Here is a 12,911-nt window from a genome sequence, read left to right as displayed (position 1 = left end):
TGCTGAACATCCTATACATACAAATCAAACAACTCCGTTCACTTCTAACTCATTTCTAACCCTTTCTTCATCTTCCCTCTTGATTGACAAATCCTGTGAAAGCTCCACAGACACACTCATTAGGCCACCACTGAACTTGCTTAAGCGTGGCTGTCCAATTAGTGCTCGGCTGAGAGGTGCAGAGTGTTAAGTGCCTCCTCTTTTCCCATTATCAAGGACTGTTCATTCAGCACAATCTGTATTATTGCTACCAGGTTTTATGGGCTTTTCACAGAGTAAGAAAGCAAATTGCTAGCAGCACTTGTTTTTTTTTTCTTTCTGTGTTGAAGTCAGAAAACAGTATGTCAGCCAATATCTGGCCAGCTCTGCTGCTAAGGAATTACGCAGCGCCAGCATGGTGTTAATCGATGCAAATGGAATTTTGAAATATTAAAATTGCTACTGTGCTGCTAACGTGTGCATGCAGACACACACTGCCTGACAGAGGTTGTGAGATTGCAATGCTCAGGAGAGACATTAATGTGGCATGGCATTCTGCTTAGGTTATTTCTGTAGGCTGAGAGGGCTTATGACACATTTGTTTGTATTTGAGGAGGTGGCATGAGAATGTTGTATATTGCTGCCCACTGCACAGTTTGTCTGTCTAACCCTCTGTATGGCCTCCCTTTATCTGTCCTCCCTTTCCATCTCTCCTTCTTTCAGATCTTTGTATTGACAGTGTGGCACTTTGAGCTGTTCATGTTGCCTCTCTTCCTCCTGCTGCTCATCGGCTGGAACTATTTCCACATCACGGCAGGCGTGGGCAGCCACAGTCAGGACCTGGTGAGTGCAGTGACACCTTACACACACCACACACACGGTATTGTAGCAAACCCCCATCTGTACAAACAGGTAGATCAACAGCATGCTCTACATTTGTTGTGGTGTTCGAAAATACAACCAAATAGCTTACATTTTCACAGACTAATGGTAATGATATGAGCTAATATAGCCACAATCAAGACCTGCATATACATGTCAATGTACATATACACACACAGCATTGTGCTTATCAGTCACAGTCTACAAAGTTTCACTGCTGAAAAAGATCAACATTCTGTTCTAAATTTATCTGACAAAATATCCCCTACAAACCAATAATATAATCAGTAAACAGAAAAGCTTAATCTTATTAAAAATAAACTATATGTCCAAAAGTATGTGGACGCCTTACCAAGTTGAGGTTATTATACCAAAAGCTAAATCAGATTTTCAGCCAGCATGTATGAGTGTCTGGTGTCCACATATTCTGAGCCCCGTAATTTACCCACATTGAACCAATTCTATAATTACACCATATATTTTTTGTAATATTGTAGACAATTTAATACAGTGGAACAAATGCAATAGACCTTTTATTATATTTCTATTTCTATTTAAGTTTTAAGCTGCACTTGGGCATTTCAATAACAAACTGTTAGTATACATTATTATTTTTTTTTAGAAAAAAACCTGCAACTTGGTCATTGACAATGACTGCCTAAGGCACCTTTTATTTTATTGATGATATTATTATATATTTTTAGATACTTTACAATATTACACTATATTTATTATGATAATTTTATTTGATTTATATCTTATCTACCTAGTATTATATATATTTACATAAATAGCACAATGTTTATTGGCTGTCCCACACCTTCACACAGCTTATCAACCTCTCATTGTGGATTTTGTCATGTAAACATTACTGTACCTATTATTATTGTCTACCCTTCTTATATACATATATATACAAACTATGGCAATCATTCTAATAGTAGAAAAAATAGACCAGAATTAATATATTTTAGTATATATATATGTGGTTTATATATACTACTTTATAAACTGCTTTAAATTTAGATTTAATGTATATTTTTATGCAATTGGTGTGACCTCTGTTGCCACTGGTTCAAAAGCAATATTTGTCCCTTTAGTCCTAATTCAGAATACATCCCATCATTTTAGCGACACTCTCCTTTTCTTGTAGCCTGGGTCTCAGGCTGCGAGCAGAGCTGTGCTCTCTGAATAATGTTAAAGTCTGGGCACAGCAGAGTCCTGACCTCTTCTCCCCAGTAGAATCAGAACACCAGCGTCACATCCCATATATGCCCAGGGAGAGCAATGACTTGATGTGAAGCGATGCAAGCACAGGCAGTCCAAATTAAATGTTTTTCATTTTTCACTCCCTTTCTGTTTTCTGTGTGAATGTGTGTGCGTGTGTGTGTGTTTATGTTGTAAAGAAATGAGATTGCTTGGCAGTGACATGGCTCTTGTGAAGAAGGCCCCATCACACTCACCTTTCTTTTTTGTGTGAGGTCACCCCATGATGTAGTTGCTAAGGCAACGGGCCTCTCCCAATAGGGGTGGACATACAAGAGAAGGTTTTCATTACGAGGTGTTTGTTAGAAAAAAAAATGCTCTGCTGCCTCCATGTCCCCACCTTCCAGACTTCTCTAAATGCACTCTCTTTTTCTTTAAGGAGAGCACTTCTGCTGCAGAGGAAGAAGATGAAGATGAAAAGGTACTTTATTCTTTTTTTGTCTTATCTTTGTTTTTTCCACTTGTTTCTGATTAGCTACAGTCTGTAAGTGCACTGAGCTCTGGGTCTGACCTTGTGCTGCTGTTCTATGTCGCACTGTCTGTTCAGCCTGTGTTTAACTCGCAACATCCAAGTTAAACTGACTTGAAATGAGGACAGGCACTGTGACTGTCTCAGTAAAGTACATTTTTCCTCCAGTGTCAGTGTGGCCTCATGGGAATAACCTCAGACCACAAATGGATTTTGGTTGCTTCGTTGCACTCCTTTAAAACCCAGAAATAAGCACAGAATGGAATCATTAATTGAAGTAAGCCTTCCTCTGGGGAACAGATACAGTATGAAAAATTTTACAACAGACACTTATGAATAGGGAGGCCGGTCTTTAGTTGAACTTGGGCTAAATAAATAAATGGTGCCTCGTTCTCAAAGTGCAACAATCATTTACAGGCTTCAGGTAAACACAAATTTTGTGTTCTCCTTTTTTACGAATCATAAATCATTTAAAAGTCCTAAATCTCATTGCAGATGCAATTTCAGTTAGTGTGTGGCTTAACCAGTTAAAATGTGTATAGTCATAGTCATAGCTTATAGCCATATTATCCATGTTGTCTTCTCCACAGAGGACTGAGTTTAAGGAAGATGATGTGTTATTGCTTTCTGACTGTGGAAGTGTGAAGCTCCGAGCCTGTGAGCACTGACCCCGGCACTGTGTGGCTTCAGGCCCAGGATTCATATCCATAAAGTGCTAAATATATTCAGTTGCAATGACTGCAGGCAAGTTTCATCTTCAGAGAGGAACCGCTCTGCTGAAAGCAGGTCTCTCTTCCAAATACAGAGCTGAACAGCTAATTCAAAGATGATGCGCAATATATATGTGTTCGTGCCCAGCAGCCAGGCAATTGTGATAAATCTTGGACGGAGAAAATAATGTTATTTGAACCCAAAGAAATAGTGATATTAGAATTGCAGGAGGTATATGAGTACTGAATGTACATTCAATTTATATGTGTTTGCCATGTTGACTTGAAAATAACATCAGCTTATTTTATTATCCAGCAATTTGTTTAATTTGTTTCATATTTAGCAGTAAAGAAACGCTGACAGCTCAGATCCTACTGCCAATGAGCAGAGATTGTTTTTAATATCAGAACTAATGGATTCATTTCTCCTCAGACACTTACTGTTTCCAAGCACTTTCACATTATATGAAAATTAAATGTGTCCTTTTAATTTAGCCAATTAAGCAAAATAATTGGTTTATCATAAACTTTTATCAGTTTAATGGACCTAATTGGCTCAAAAGCTGTAACTTAAAAATTCTATATAATATAGGCAGATTAAAAAGCAGAGCATTCCACCCTCTATGAAAGCATGGAAATAAATAAATAAATGAATGAATAATAAGTAAAACGAATAAAAGCTAGAAGGTTACAGCTACCACTTTTGATGTCTTTTTTTTCCTGCACGGAAGACAGTATGTAAACTTCAGTAAAAGAAAGCCTAAAGGAGTTTTAAAAAAATTGGCCTTTGAACAAAAATCTATCCTGGGGTTATGAGAGATCATGTACAATCATGTGTGAAGGCAATAAGATGTCCCTTTGGCCTTAGGTAACAGTCATATTTTGCAGATCGACGCTGGTATAATCGCATCAGCAAACGAGAGGAACAGAGAAAATAATTCCCTGATTCTGTGTCCCAGATAACTGGGAGGCATTGTGGTCTGGTTGGGGAGGATCACACAGAAAGAGAACTGACCGAAACCTGTAATATGCACACACATACACACACAAAATCCAACCCACCCCATAGAATTAACTGTAATATTTCTGCCCTTTCCACCCCTGTCAGTTTCCTCCAATGTGTCACCTTCATCATGAAGCACAAGGACATAATGCTGATAGTAGATCCATATGGTATACTCTCGGACACTCTGAGCCTCGCGGCTTCTGTTTTGTAATTCCTTTTGTTCCCATTTGTGTTACATTTGTGAACCCCAATCCACATGCATTTTAATTATCTGTACATGGCTTAAGGCTTTGTGAAATAAGCGAATAATGCTGAAATTGTCCTTCACCGTTTCCTTTTCAATTTTAATTTGACTCAAAACCCTTGTGAATTATATCTCCAGTATTTATATCTATTTCTTAAATCAGCTCAAATGGCACAGGTTTCTAATCAGTAGAATTGTCAATAGAATATATCACTGGGAAAATGACTGTTGTTCTTGTGAAGTTTGGTTTTTCAAGGAGCTTAAATCAATACACAGATTAAAACATGTAATCATGAAGTGAGTAATGTTATCTGTTAACTGTTATTTCCTTCGGAGTGTTTTGTAAGATAAATTGTAAGAACAAGAAGAGCCTATTGATGAGTTTAACATGTTTCAATCATTCTGTGTTCTTTTAAACCCCATTAGACCTAAACATATAACACACAGTCAGTGAGTTCTACATTGGGAAGCCACATATGTAAAAGTCCACGTGGTTGTCAAAAGACAGAGAATTTAAGAGATTTAGTTCACTTTTGTCACATTTCACTTCTGTAGGACAAATACATTTTCTTCAAATATACAATTCAGTCTTGATGTAAGCTTAAACAAAACAGATTGGTCCCAAAGTGCAAGGGAGCATAAAACATGGCATTTTGTCTGGGTTGCACCCTGGTTTCAGTATGTTGTAGACATAACGAGTGTTTGAATGGCTAGTTTCCTCTGGTTTCCTGTGTCTAAGGGAATTAAAAATGACTGTAAGTCTTGTTTTTCTCTCCCAGGGGCTGATATAGACTCTCATTGCACTGTCTGGGGAAAGAGACTGCTTTTTAAACACAAACACAGACACCACTCATCCTCCCCTCAATCACATGCCTCGCCTACCCACATCCCCCACTCTTTGACTCGCCACTCTCTCTAGATGTCATTATTCCTGTCATTATTCTGTCCTTTTGATGTAGGGCTTCTTGGCTCCCTTTAGCTTACATTACTCCTGTTATCTCTAGCTCTCTGCATCCCTTCGCCTCTGGAGAGCTCCAAGACCAGGGCTTCATTGCTGGAGGAATCTCTGATGGGATCATTCTACTTTGGAATTGAGATTATACTCGCAATCTTCCCTAAGTAAAATGGACAGCCTCCACACAAAAGTCCATTTTGTGTGTGTGTGTCTGAATTACACTGCAACCTGATACTCCATGATGCATCAAGTGCAAAACGGCAATGGGATTTCCCATTCATCTCATATTAAGTAAAAACATCACTCTGCATTATAAGATTACGTACACTCCCGCAAGTTCACTTACATAAGATCACAGACAGTAATAGATTTATCTTTCAAGTGCAACGCTACACTCAATCTCGCTGATAGCCCTCGCACTGAGAAGTGTGATACCTGCTGGTGTGCACTCTGCAAAAACAAGCCAACACTTGTCCAGTGTAGAGCTGTGGATTGGACAACTCTCTCTCTCTCTCTCTCTCTCTCTCTCTCTCTCTCTCTCTCTCTCTCTCTCTCTCTCTCTTTCTTTCTCCCCCACACACACATCAATGTGTGTTCATCCTGATTGCTGATGGCCATTTTTTCTTTCAACACTTAATGTTTGATTGTGATGCTGTTCTATTGTTTGGGGTTGAAAAAGCTGAATTTCTACTTACTCAGAAACACAGTAAGTTGCTCATTTTGTAAAGCTCCCTAACACTGAGGAGATTCAAAGTTGCAGTTGCTCATTACAGACCATTGAGCAGATGAATTACTTTTGATAGCACACTGGAAATAAACCTCTCTTTATCTGCCGTTTTCCAGTGACTGACATCCCTCATCACTTGTATTTTTCTTCTTTAGGAATCAGAGAAAAGAGGCCTGATGGAGAAAATCCATATGGTACATGAAATTGTGCTCACTGTCCAATGTGTTCTTGATGAAATAGCAAGCTTAGGAGAAAGGGTAAAGAAGTAAGTGGTGAATTTTCTACATGACCTTCTGCTATGGACTTTATTCATATATACATTGCTGGCCAGAAAAAGAATGCATTTTACTCTAAATGATATTCAAATGCCAGTGAAGCTGTGTGTAAGCCCCTTTTTTCACACAAATATAACAATACTTTAAATAACTTGCATTCCTGCCAGTGTAATTAGATGTTTTATATATTCATTACTAGTACTGCATGTTCATGGATAATTATCGCAGTTCTCAAGTCGACAGGTTGTGGGATTGTGAAGCAGTCTGTAAGAGCTGCTAAGCTGTTGTTGAAGGTGCATAGAGTAAACACTTTTAGCTCACATGATCTTGTCCAAAGAATGACCAAAATGTCAAAGTTGAATTTACCAGCAAATACAGTTTAATTAAATTGCAAGAAATAATATTACAGCTAATGTACACTGCAGCTTATTTAAAAGAATCTGTAAATAATACTATAATTCCTCTTCTGAATATTTATACTTCTGTAAAGCTGCTTTGTGACAATGTCCGTTTTTAAAACTGCTATACAAAAAAATGATTTGAAATAATTTCGTAATTATATGGATGAAATAAAGTTAAAAAAAAAGATGTATATTGAGAAGCCTGTGCATTTCCCTATCTAAATAAACTGAAATGTCATTTTTGGCAGCACTTTCAACTGGTCAGTGCCATTCTTGTCCTTCATGGCCTGCTGTGTCCTGTTCACTGCTACAGCTACACTCTACTTCATCCCTTTGCGCTACATTGTCTTGTTATGGGGTAAGTAAGCAAGCATTCACTTCCAGCAGTGTGTTTGACTCTGTTATTCCATCTACATTTTAGGAAATATTACCACATCACCGTTGCTTATGATCGCACCTGGCAGCTTAGTGACGGCTGACTAAAGGCATTATAAAAGTCATCCATTTTCACCGTGCTGCCTAGACTAGCAGATCAGAATTGGGAATTTGATCTACTGTTGCTTATTCGGCAGTGTAGGGGCGCGCAGATGTACTGATCTCAAATGAGGCTCTGTGTGTGCCCTCAAGGTAAACTGCATGGTAATATCACATATCTATGATTGTGCTGCAGAAACTCATAAAAACTTTCAACTTCTTAAAATCATGTTGACAACATTCTGCCTTGAGTCAGTACAAAGATGTAATGATTTTCCCTTCTAAGCCTTCTTTGTATATATTGAGCGTAATATATTAGTGATGAAAATGTCATTTGTGGTCTGTGCTTGCCAAAAAGGAAAGACACTATAACACCTACTATATCAAAGAAACCACACTATATCAAAGATTAGGCCAAATAGCAACACATAGCAATCAAACACATAGTCTTTTTATTTTTATTTTACATCCTGGGAAGTTTAATAACCGTTTCCTTACACTTTTATCCTTTCAGTAAATGTTTGTCTTTGTCTGCTCGCCTGTCTATCTGTTTATCGAGCTATCTATCATTTTTGCAGGTGTTAATAAATTTACAAAGAAGCTCCGCAACCCACATGCCATTGAAAACAACGAAGTACTGGATTTTCTCAGGAGAGTACCATCTGATGTTCAGAAGGTAAGAGTACAAAAATAATCAATATCTGATTCACTGATATCTACTGCAAAGTTACATGACAATACATTACTCACCATCACTGTATTTACAGTCAGGTGAGGCTTGGTTTGCCAAACCTGTTATATAGGGTGTTTAAAAATGTTAACACGTATGATACTGCAACAGTGTGAAATCCTAACACCAAATCTTGACGATGCTGCAGCCCTCCGTGGCTGGGAGCCAATGGAACAAAATTGGCTGTTCTCCCTGGGTGGGAATGATGGCATACCCTCCCTTTCAGTAACACTAGCCAATCTTGGGCATCTGTGAGCTCATGTGTGCAGAAGATGGCAGATAGATGTTTCTTCCAAGTGTGTTACGCTGCACTGTGACACAGCATGAACAGCCGTTTGAAAAGATGAGGTTGGCTGGCGTCACATGTCCTGAAGGAAGCACATGTTAGCCTTCAACCTCCTCAGTCGGTAGCTATTGTATTATGTGGAGAGCAGGCTGATGGCTGGGATTCAGCAGGTGAATTATTATTATTATTATTATTTTTTTTTATGGGGGGAGTGGGGCATCTAAACAAAGCACAAGTCCTAAACAATCATGTTATTCTGCTGTATCCTCAAAGAAAAACACATCTAAATCAACTTCAAACAACTTCATCCTATTCTTTTTTCAGATTGTGTACAAAAAAAATGCTCAATGTTTTCTCTTTCCTGGATCATTATCAAAACACCTGCAAAAAAACCTAGGTGGGCGTGTTGTATAAACATTCTATACAGTATAAATAAGGGACTAGTGGAAAAAACGTGTTTCCATGAAGCTGAAGCTGATTTATGAACTGCACATAAATCAAATCTTTTACACTTGTACACATACACTTTATACCTCATTCTGTGTACTTCAATGGTATATCAGTAAATTGGCAGTGATAGCTAGTGCTTAAGATGTTGTCCTACTGATTGGAAGGTAAGTTCATAGAAATAAATGTTAGCTGCTCTGAAAAGTGTGTCTGCTGGGTGCAATAAATCTAAATATGTACTCATTTCTACACAGCTTTGATGAATAAGGGCCAGTTTGATCTCTGTTCGGTGGTTTCACTCCAGCCTCTTCTCTCATTATCAGTTTTGTTTGTGTGTGATGGAACCATGGTGATCTTGGAGTAATGAAGATCTAAGTAAGCAATGCTGTACTCAAGGCCCTATGTGATGGTATAGAACTGATACACGATTCACTGTGACATCAGAGGGGTGAGGTTGTTCTGACATGACTGTAAACGTGGCTTGAGTCAGGGAAGAACTTCCATGGCATGGACAGACGATTAATTTCAGGTTCTTTAAAGCATACTTTTTCATAACGCTTTTTTTATTTTATTCGCTTTTAGGTTTTATTCGGTTTGTCTTAAGTTGGCAATAGAAATTGTGGCCTTCTCTTTGCACTTAAGGCACTTATCCAGGCTAAAACATTTCTGTCTTGATTAGCATTTGACTTTAGTTATCATTTTTAGCTTCCTTTGTAGAATCTCTGCACTAAGGTGCCAAAATAATCCGATAGGTAGGAGTGAGTCAGAGCAACACTGAGCTTCTAATGTTGGCCAAAAAAACCTTTTATTACAAATCTCAAAGACAAAAAAGAATATGATAATAAAATAAATAATAACATATTATAAAAGCGGGGGGGCGCGGTGGCTTAGTGGGTAGCACGTTCGCCTCACACCTCCAGGGTCGGGGTTCGATTCCTGCCTCCGCCTTGTGTGTGTGGAGTTTGCATGTTCTCCCCGTGCCTCGGGGGTTTCCTCCGGGTACTCCGGTTTCCTCCCCCGGTCCAAAGACATGCATGGTAGGTTGATTGGCATCTCTGGAAAATTGTCTGTAGTGTGTGATTGCGTGAGTGAATGAGAGTGTGTGTGTGTGTGCCCTGCGATGGGTTGGCACTCCATCCATGGTGTATCCTGCCTCGATGCCCGATGACGCCTGAGATAGGCACAGGCTCCCCGTAACCCGAGAAGTTCGGATAAGCGGTAGAAAATGAATGAATGAATGAATATTATAAAAGCTCAGATTGAATCATCTCTTTGTTTTTAGAAGTGATTTGGTAATTAGTGCCTATGCAGATCTTCAAACCCAGAGCCCCAAAACTGGACTTCTTACAACAGCTCCTCTGTCCTGAAACAAAAAGCATCTGTCAGTACTGAGGCTGGTTTCATGTTCTTATGCAACCACCATTATCTTTGTTCCCTCTCTCTGTATCTCTCCATTTTCCAATCTGGGCAGGTAATTAATGTGTGCTCATCTACCTTGCAGCTACACCACCAGGTAATTGTTTTGTGAGAAAATAAACACAAAAGATCTATGAGCTGAATTTCAAATCTTGTCCTTTTTTATTTTCTTTTTTTCCTGCTGATGTTGCATTTTATTTATTTTAGGCTTTGGACATAACTTTTTTCCCATATGTGTCAAGTGTTAAGCTTTTTTTAAGCAATCCTAAATCTATTTATTAAATGAAACTAGCTTTTACCTGAAAAAATAGAAGTCCTGGAAGCATACATAGGAGCATGATCACTTTAATCTAAGATTGTACAGCATCTGAAAATAGCTGCCTAAATATAAATATCATGGCTCTAGCAGTGTTTCTCAGCAGTCCTACTGTTTCGATTACTACTGTAGACACTTATTTTGAGAAACAGAATTACGATATGTATTAGTGAGAGAAAAAGTTGCACTTAGTCTCATTATGATTATTCTCAAAGACAGTGAGGACAGGGTTGATGAGGACATGTAATCCCTCTTGTCTTGTTAGTGGGATCGCTTTTTATAAGGCTGTTGTGTACTATTATTATTTACTGGAGTTTTTTTTTTTTTTTCAAATTCCCTTAACAATTTATTGCCCCGGCAGCCCCAAGAGTGTAACCCAGTGTTGATTCAGGATTAAGTGGCTGTAATCTACTTAACTATTCCTACCTTTTGTAAGGATGCGGTTGACTTTTAAACACTTATGGTAATAGATCACTGCTTGTATTAATTACTCGGGCCAGTTTGCAGTTTAAATACTCAGTCCCGTGTCTAACAGGCGTCTACACAAGGTTTCTAATATCCACACGTGTGCCTGTGTCATTTCCTGATAAGTTAACTATTGCATAAGCTACTCTTAAGAACTTTGCAGTGGCATGTAACACTGATGTATGTAATAATAGTTTAGTATTTTTAACTTCGGATGATGGTAAGCTGGATATGGCATCCATTTATTTTAAACTAAATTTAAAGATGTGAATGATTAGTAACATTGTGTGGGTCTGTAGCAAAACCCTATGGAGAGATCTCTGACACAGGCTCTGGAGCGATTCTAAAAGGAGGCGGGGGGGCAAAGGTTGTAGATCAAGATGTCTGCAATAAAAGGGATTGTGTAAGTTGGAAAGACCAGCAGAAGCACACGATCAAGCGAAGCACAGCCCAGACACACAGCCATTCCTGCCTACGAGCCGCTATAATTAGTCTTGAACAGAAAGTTTCCATGAAAGGACATAACTTGCAACTTGCCAGCTCTTAGTGCCCTGGGCTAGCAGGGCTACTTTACTGCTACACATCTGCATCCAGTATAGTTTGGTTTGGGGTGTTTTGGGTTGGTGGGGTGGGGGTTATTTTATATGCTGCTGCATTGGTGAGGAACCATTCACTTTTCAAATTCTTCTTTGGTGTGATTAATCCCCTCTGCTCCTGTGTTTTAAAAAATGATTCATTACAGGTATGCCGCTGTGCTTTTCCCCTGCAAGCAACTCTTCTCAGGGGAGCCATTAGTGTGTGTCGGCCTGAGCTCAGATTACCTGCCTCCCACCAAAGTGCTATTTGTTTTTACAGGTGCAGTATAGCGAGATGAGAGCGCCTGGCATCCAGAGTGCACAGAAGAAGAAGCGCTAGTGCTCATGGATAAAAGGGCGAGACAGTGGTTGAAAGTGGTCCCCTCCCTTCCTGTAGAATCAGGTGGAGCCCCCACCGATCAGACTTGCCCACTGTGGGGAGGCTGCTCAGCTTCTCTCAAATGGCAGTGTATGTGTGTGTGCAAACATTATGTCACTCAGTGATTTGCAGACCAGCATATTGAAATGCAGTTAATAGATCATGATCGAGATCAAGAAGGTAAAAAAAAAGCAGAACACATGAAAAACAACAAGCAATTAATAAATCAATGAATACAATAAAACTATGACTTAATAAGCAACACAAAATGTCCTGTTGGTCTATTAATAATTTTATTTTTAATGAAAAGAGCATGTGTATGTACAAAGCAAACAGTGATGACTAATGTAATCAGAAATTGTGATGCAAAGTTATATTTATTAATAATGCAAATATGGCTTTTTGTAAAATGTACTAATGAATGTGTATGGTTCATTTGATTTGTATTTTTCATTCTATTTATTTTCTATATAAAAAAAGTTATACTTATAAAGCTAACTAATGATTTGACTTCTTGAGTGTGTTATTTTTTTCTGCTCACATGCTCAATACTACCATTAACTGTGAAGGATGTTATCTCTGTGTAAACACAGTGGCGTGTGGTGAGGCCGTGTGATTATCCAGCGTATCCCAGCTTCACTAGAGGACTCTGGCCATGACAGACCCACACTCACATCAACACATCAAAGACCTGCATGTGTCCAGAGCAGCAGGCTAATGCACTGCTTTTGTTGTTCTATCACAATAACAAGGTCCAGATGAGAGAGCTCATCTCTCACTCTCTCTTACACACACAGACATACAGAGAGTGAATGCTCTCCATTGCCTGCACTTAGTCTCTCCCATTTTCATTAAAATCACCTCCAGTGCCTAATGGCTCTCCAGCAGACCCATCAGTGTGTAGTGTTG

General features: G+C 38.9%; 1 protein-coding gene across 4 annotated transcripts in view; it reads left to right on the top strand.

Annotated features, from left to right (window-relative positions):
- mctp2a (multiple C2 domains, transmembrane 2a) overlaps window positions 1-12,512 on the top strand; it is a 38,589-nt gene extending 26,077 nt beyond the window's left edge. For 2 of the 4 annotated variants that reach the window (XM_047822469.1, XM_047822470.1), the window contains exons 18-23: window positions 703-822; window positions 2,507-2,548; window positions 6,394-6,503; window positions 7,163-7,272; window positions 7,967-8,064; window positions 11,904-12,512. In XM_047822469.1, coding sequence (XP_047678425.1) covers window positions 703-822; window positions 2,507-2,548; window positions 6,394-6,503; window positions 7,163-7,272; window positions 7,967-8,064; window positions 11,904-11,963 — 540 coding nt within the window. In that variant the 3' untranslated portion in view covers window positions 11,964-12,512. The other 2 variants (XM_047822472.1, XM_047822471.1) reach the window with 2 other exon arrangements.
- The last annotated feature ends 399 nt before the right edge of the window (window positions 12,513-12,911 follow it).

The sequence above is a fragment of the Tachysurus fulvidraco genome, chromosome 13 (assembly GCF_022655615.1).
Source record: "Tachysurus fulvidraco isolate hzauxx_2018 chromosome 13, HZAU_PFXX_2.0, whole genome shotgun sequence".
In the NCBI taxonomy this organism is placed as follows: domain Eukaryota; kingdom Metazoa; phylum Chordata; class Actinopteri; order Siluriformes; family Bagridae; genus Tachysurus; species Tachysurus fulvidraco.
The sequence above is the reverse complement of the archived record's forward strand: the minus strand, read 5'-3'. Positions and strand labels throughout refer to the sequence as shown.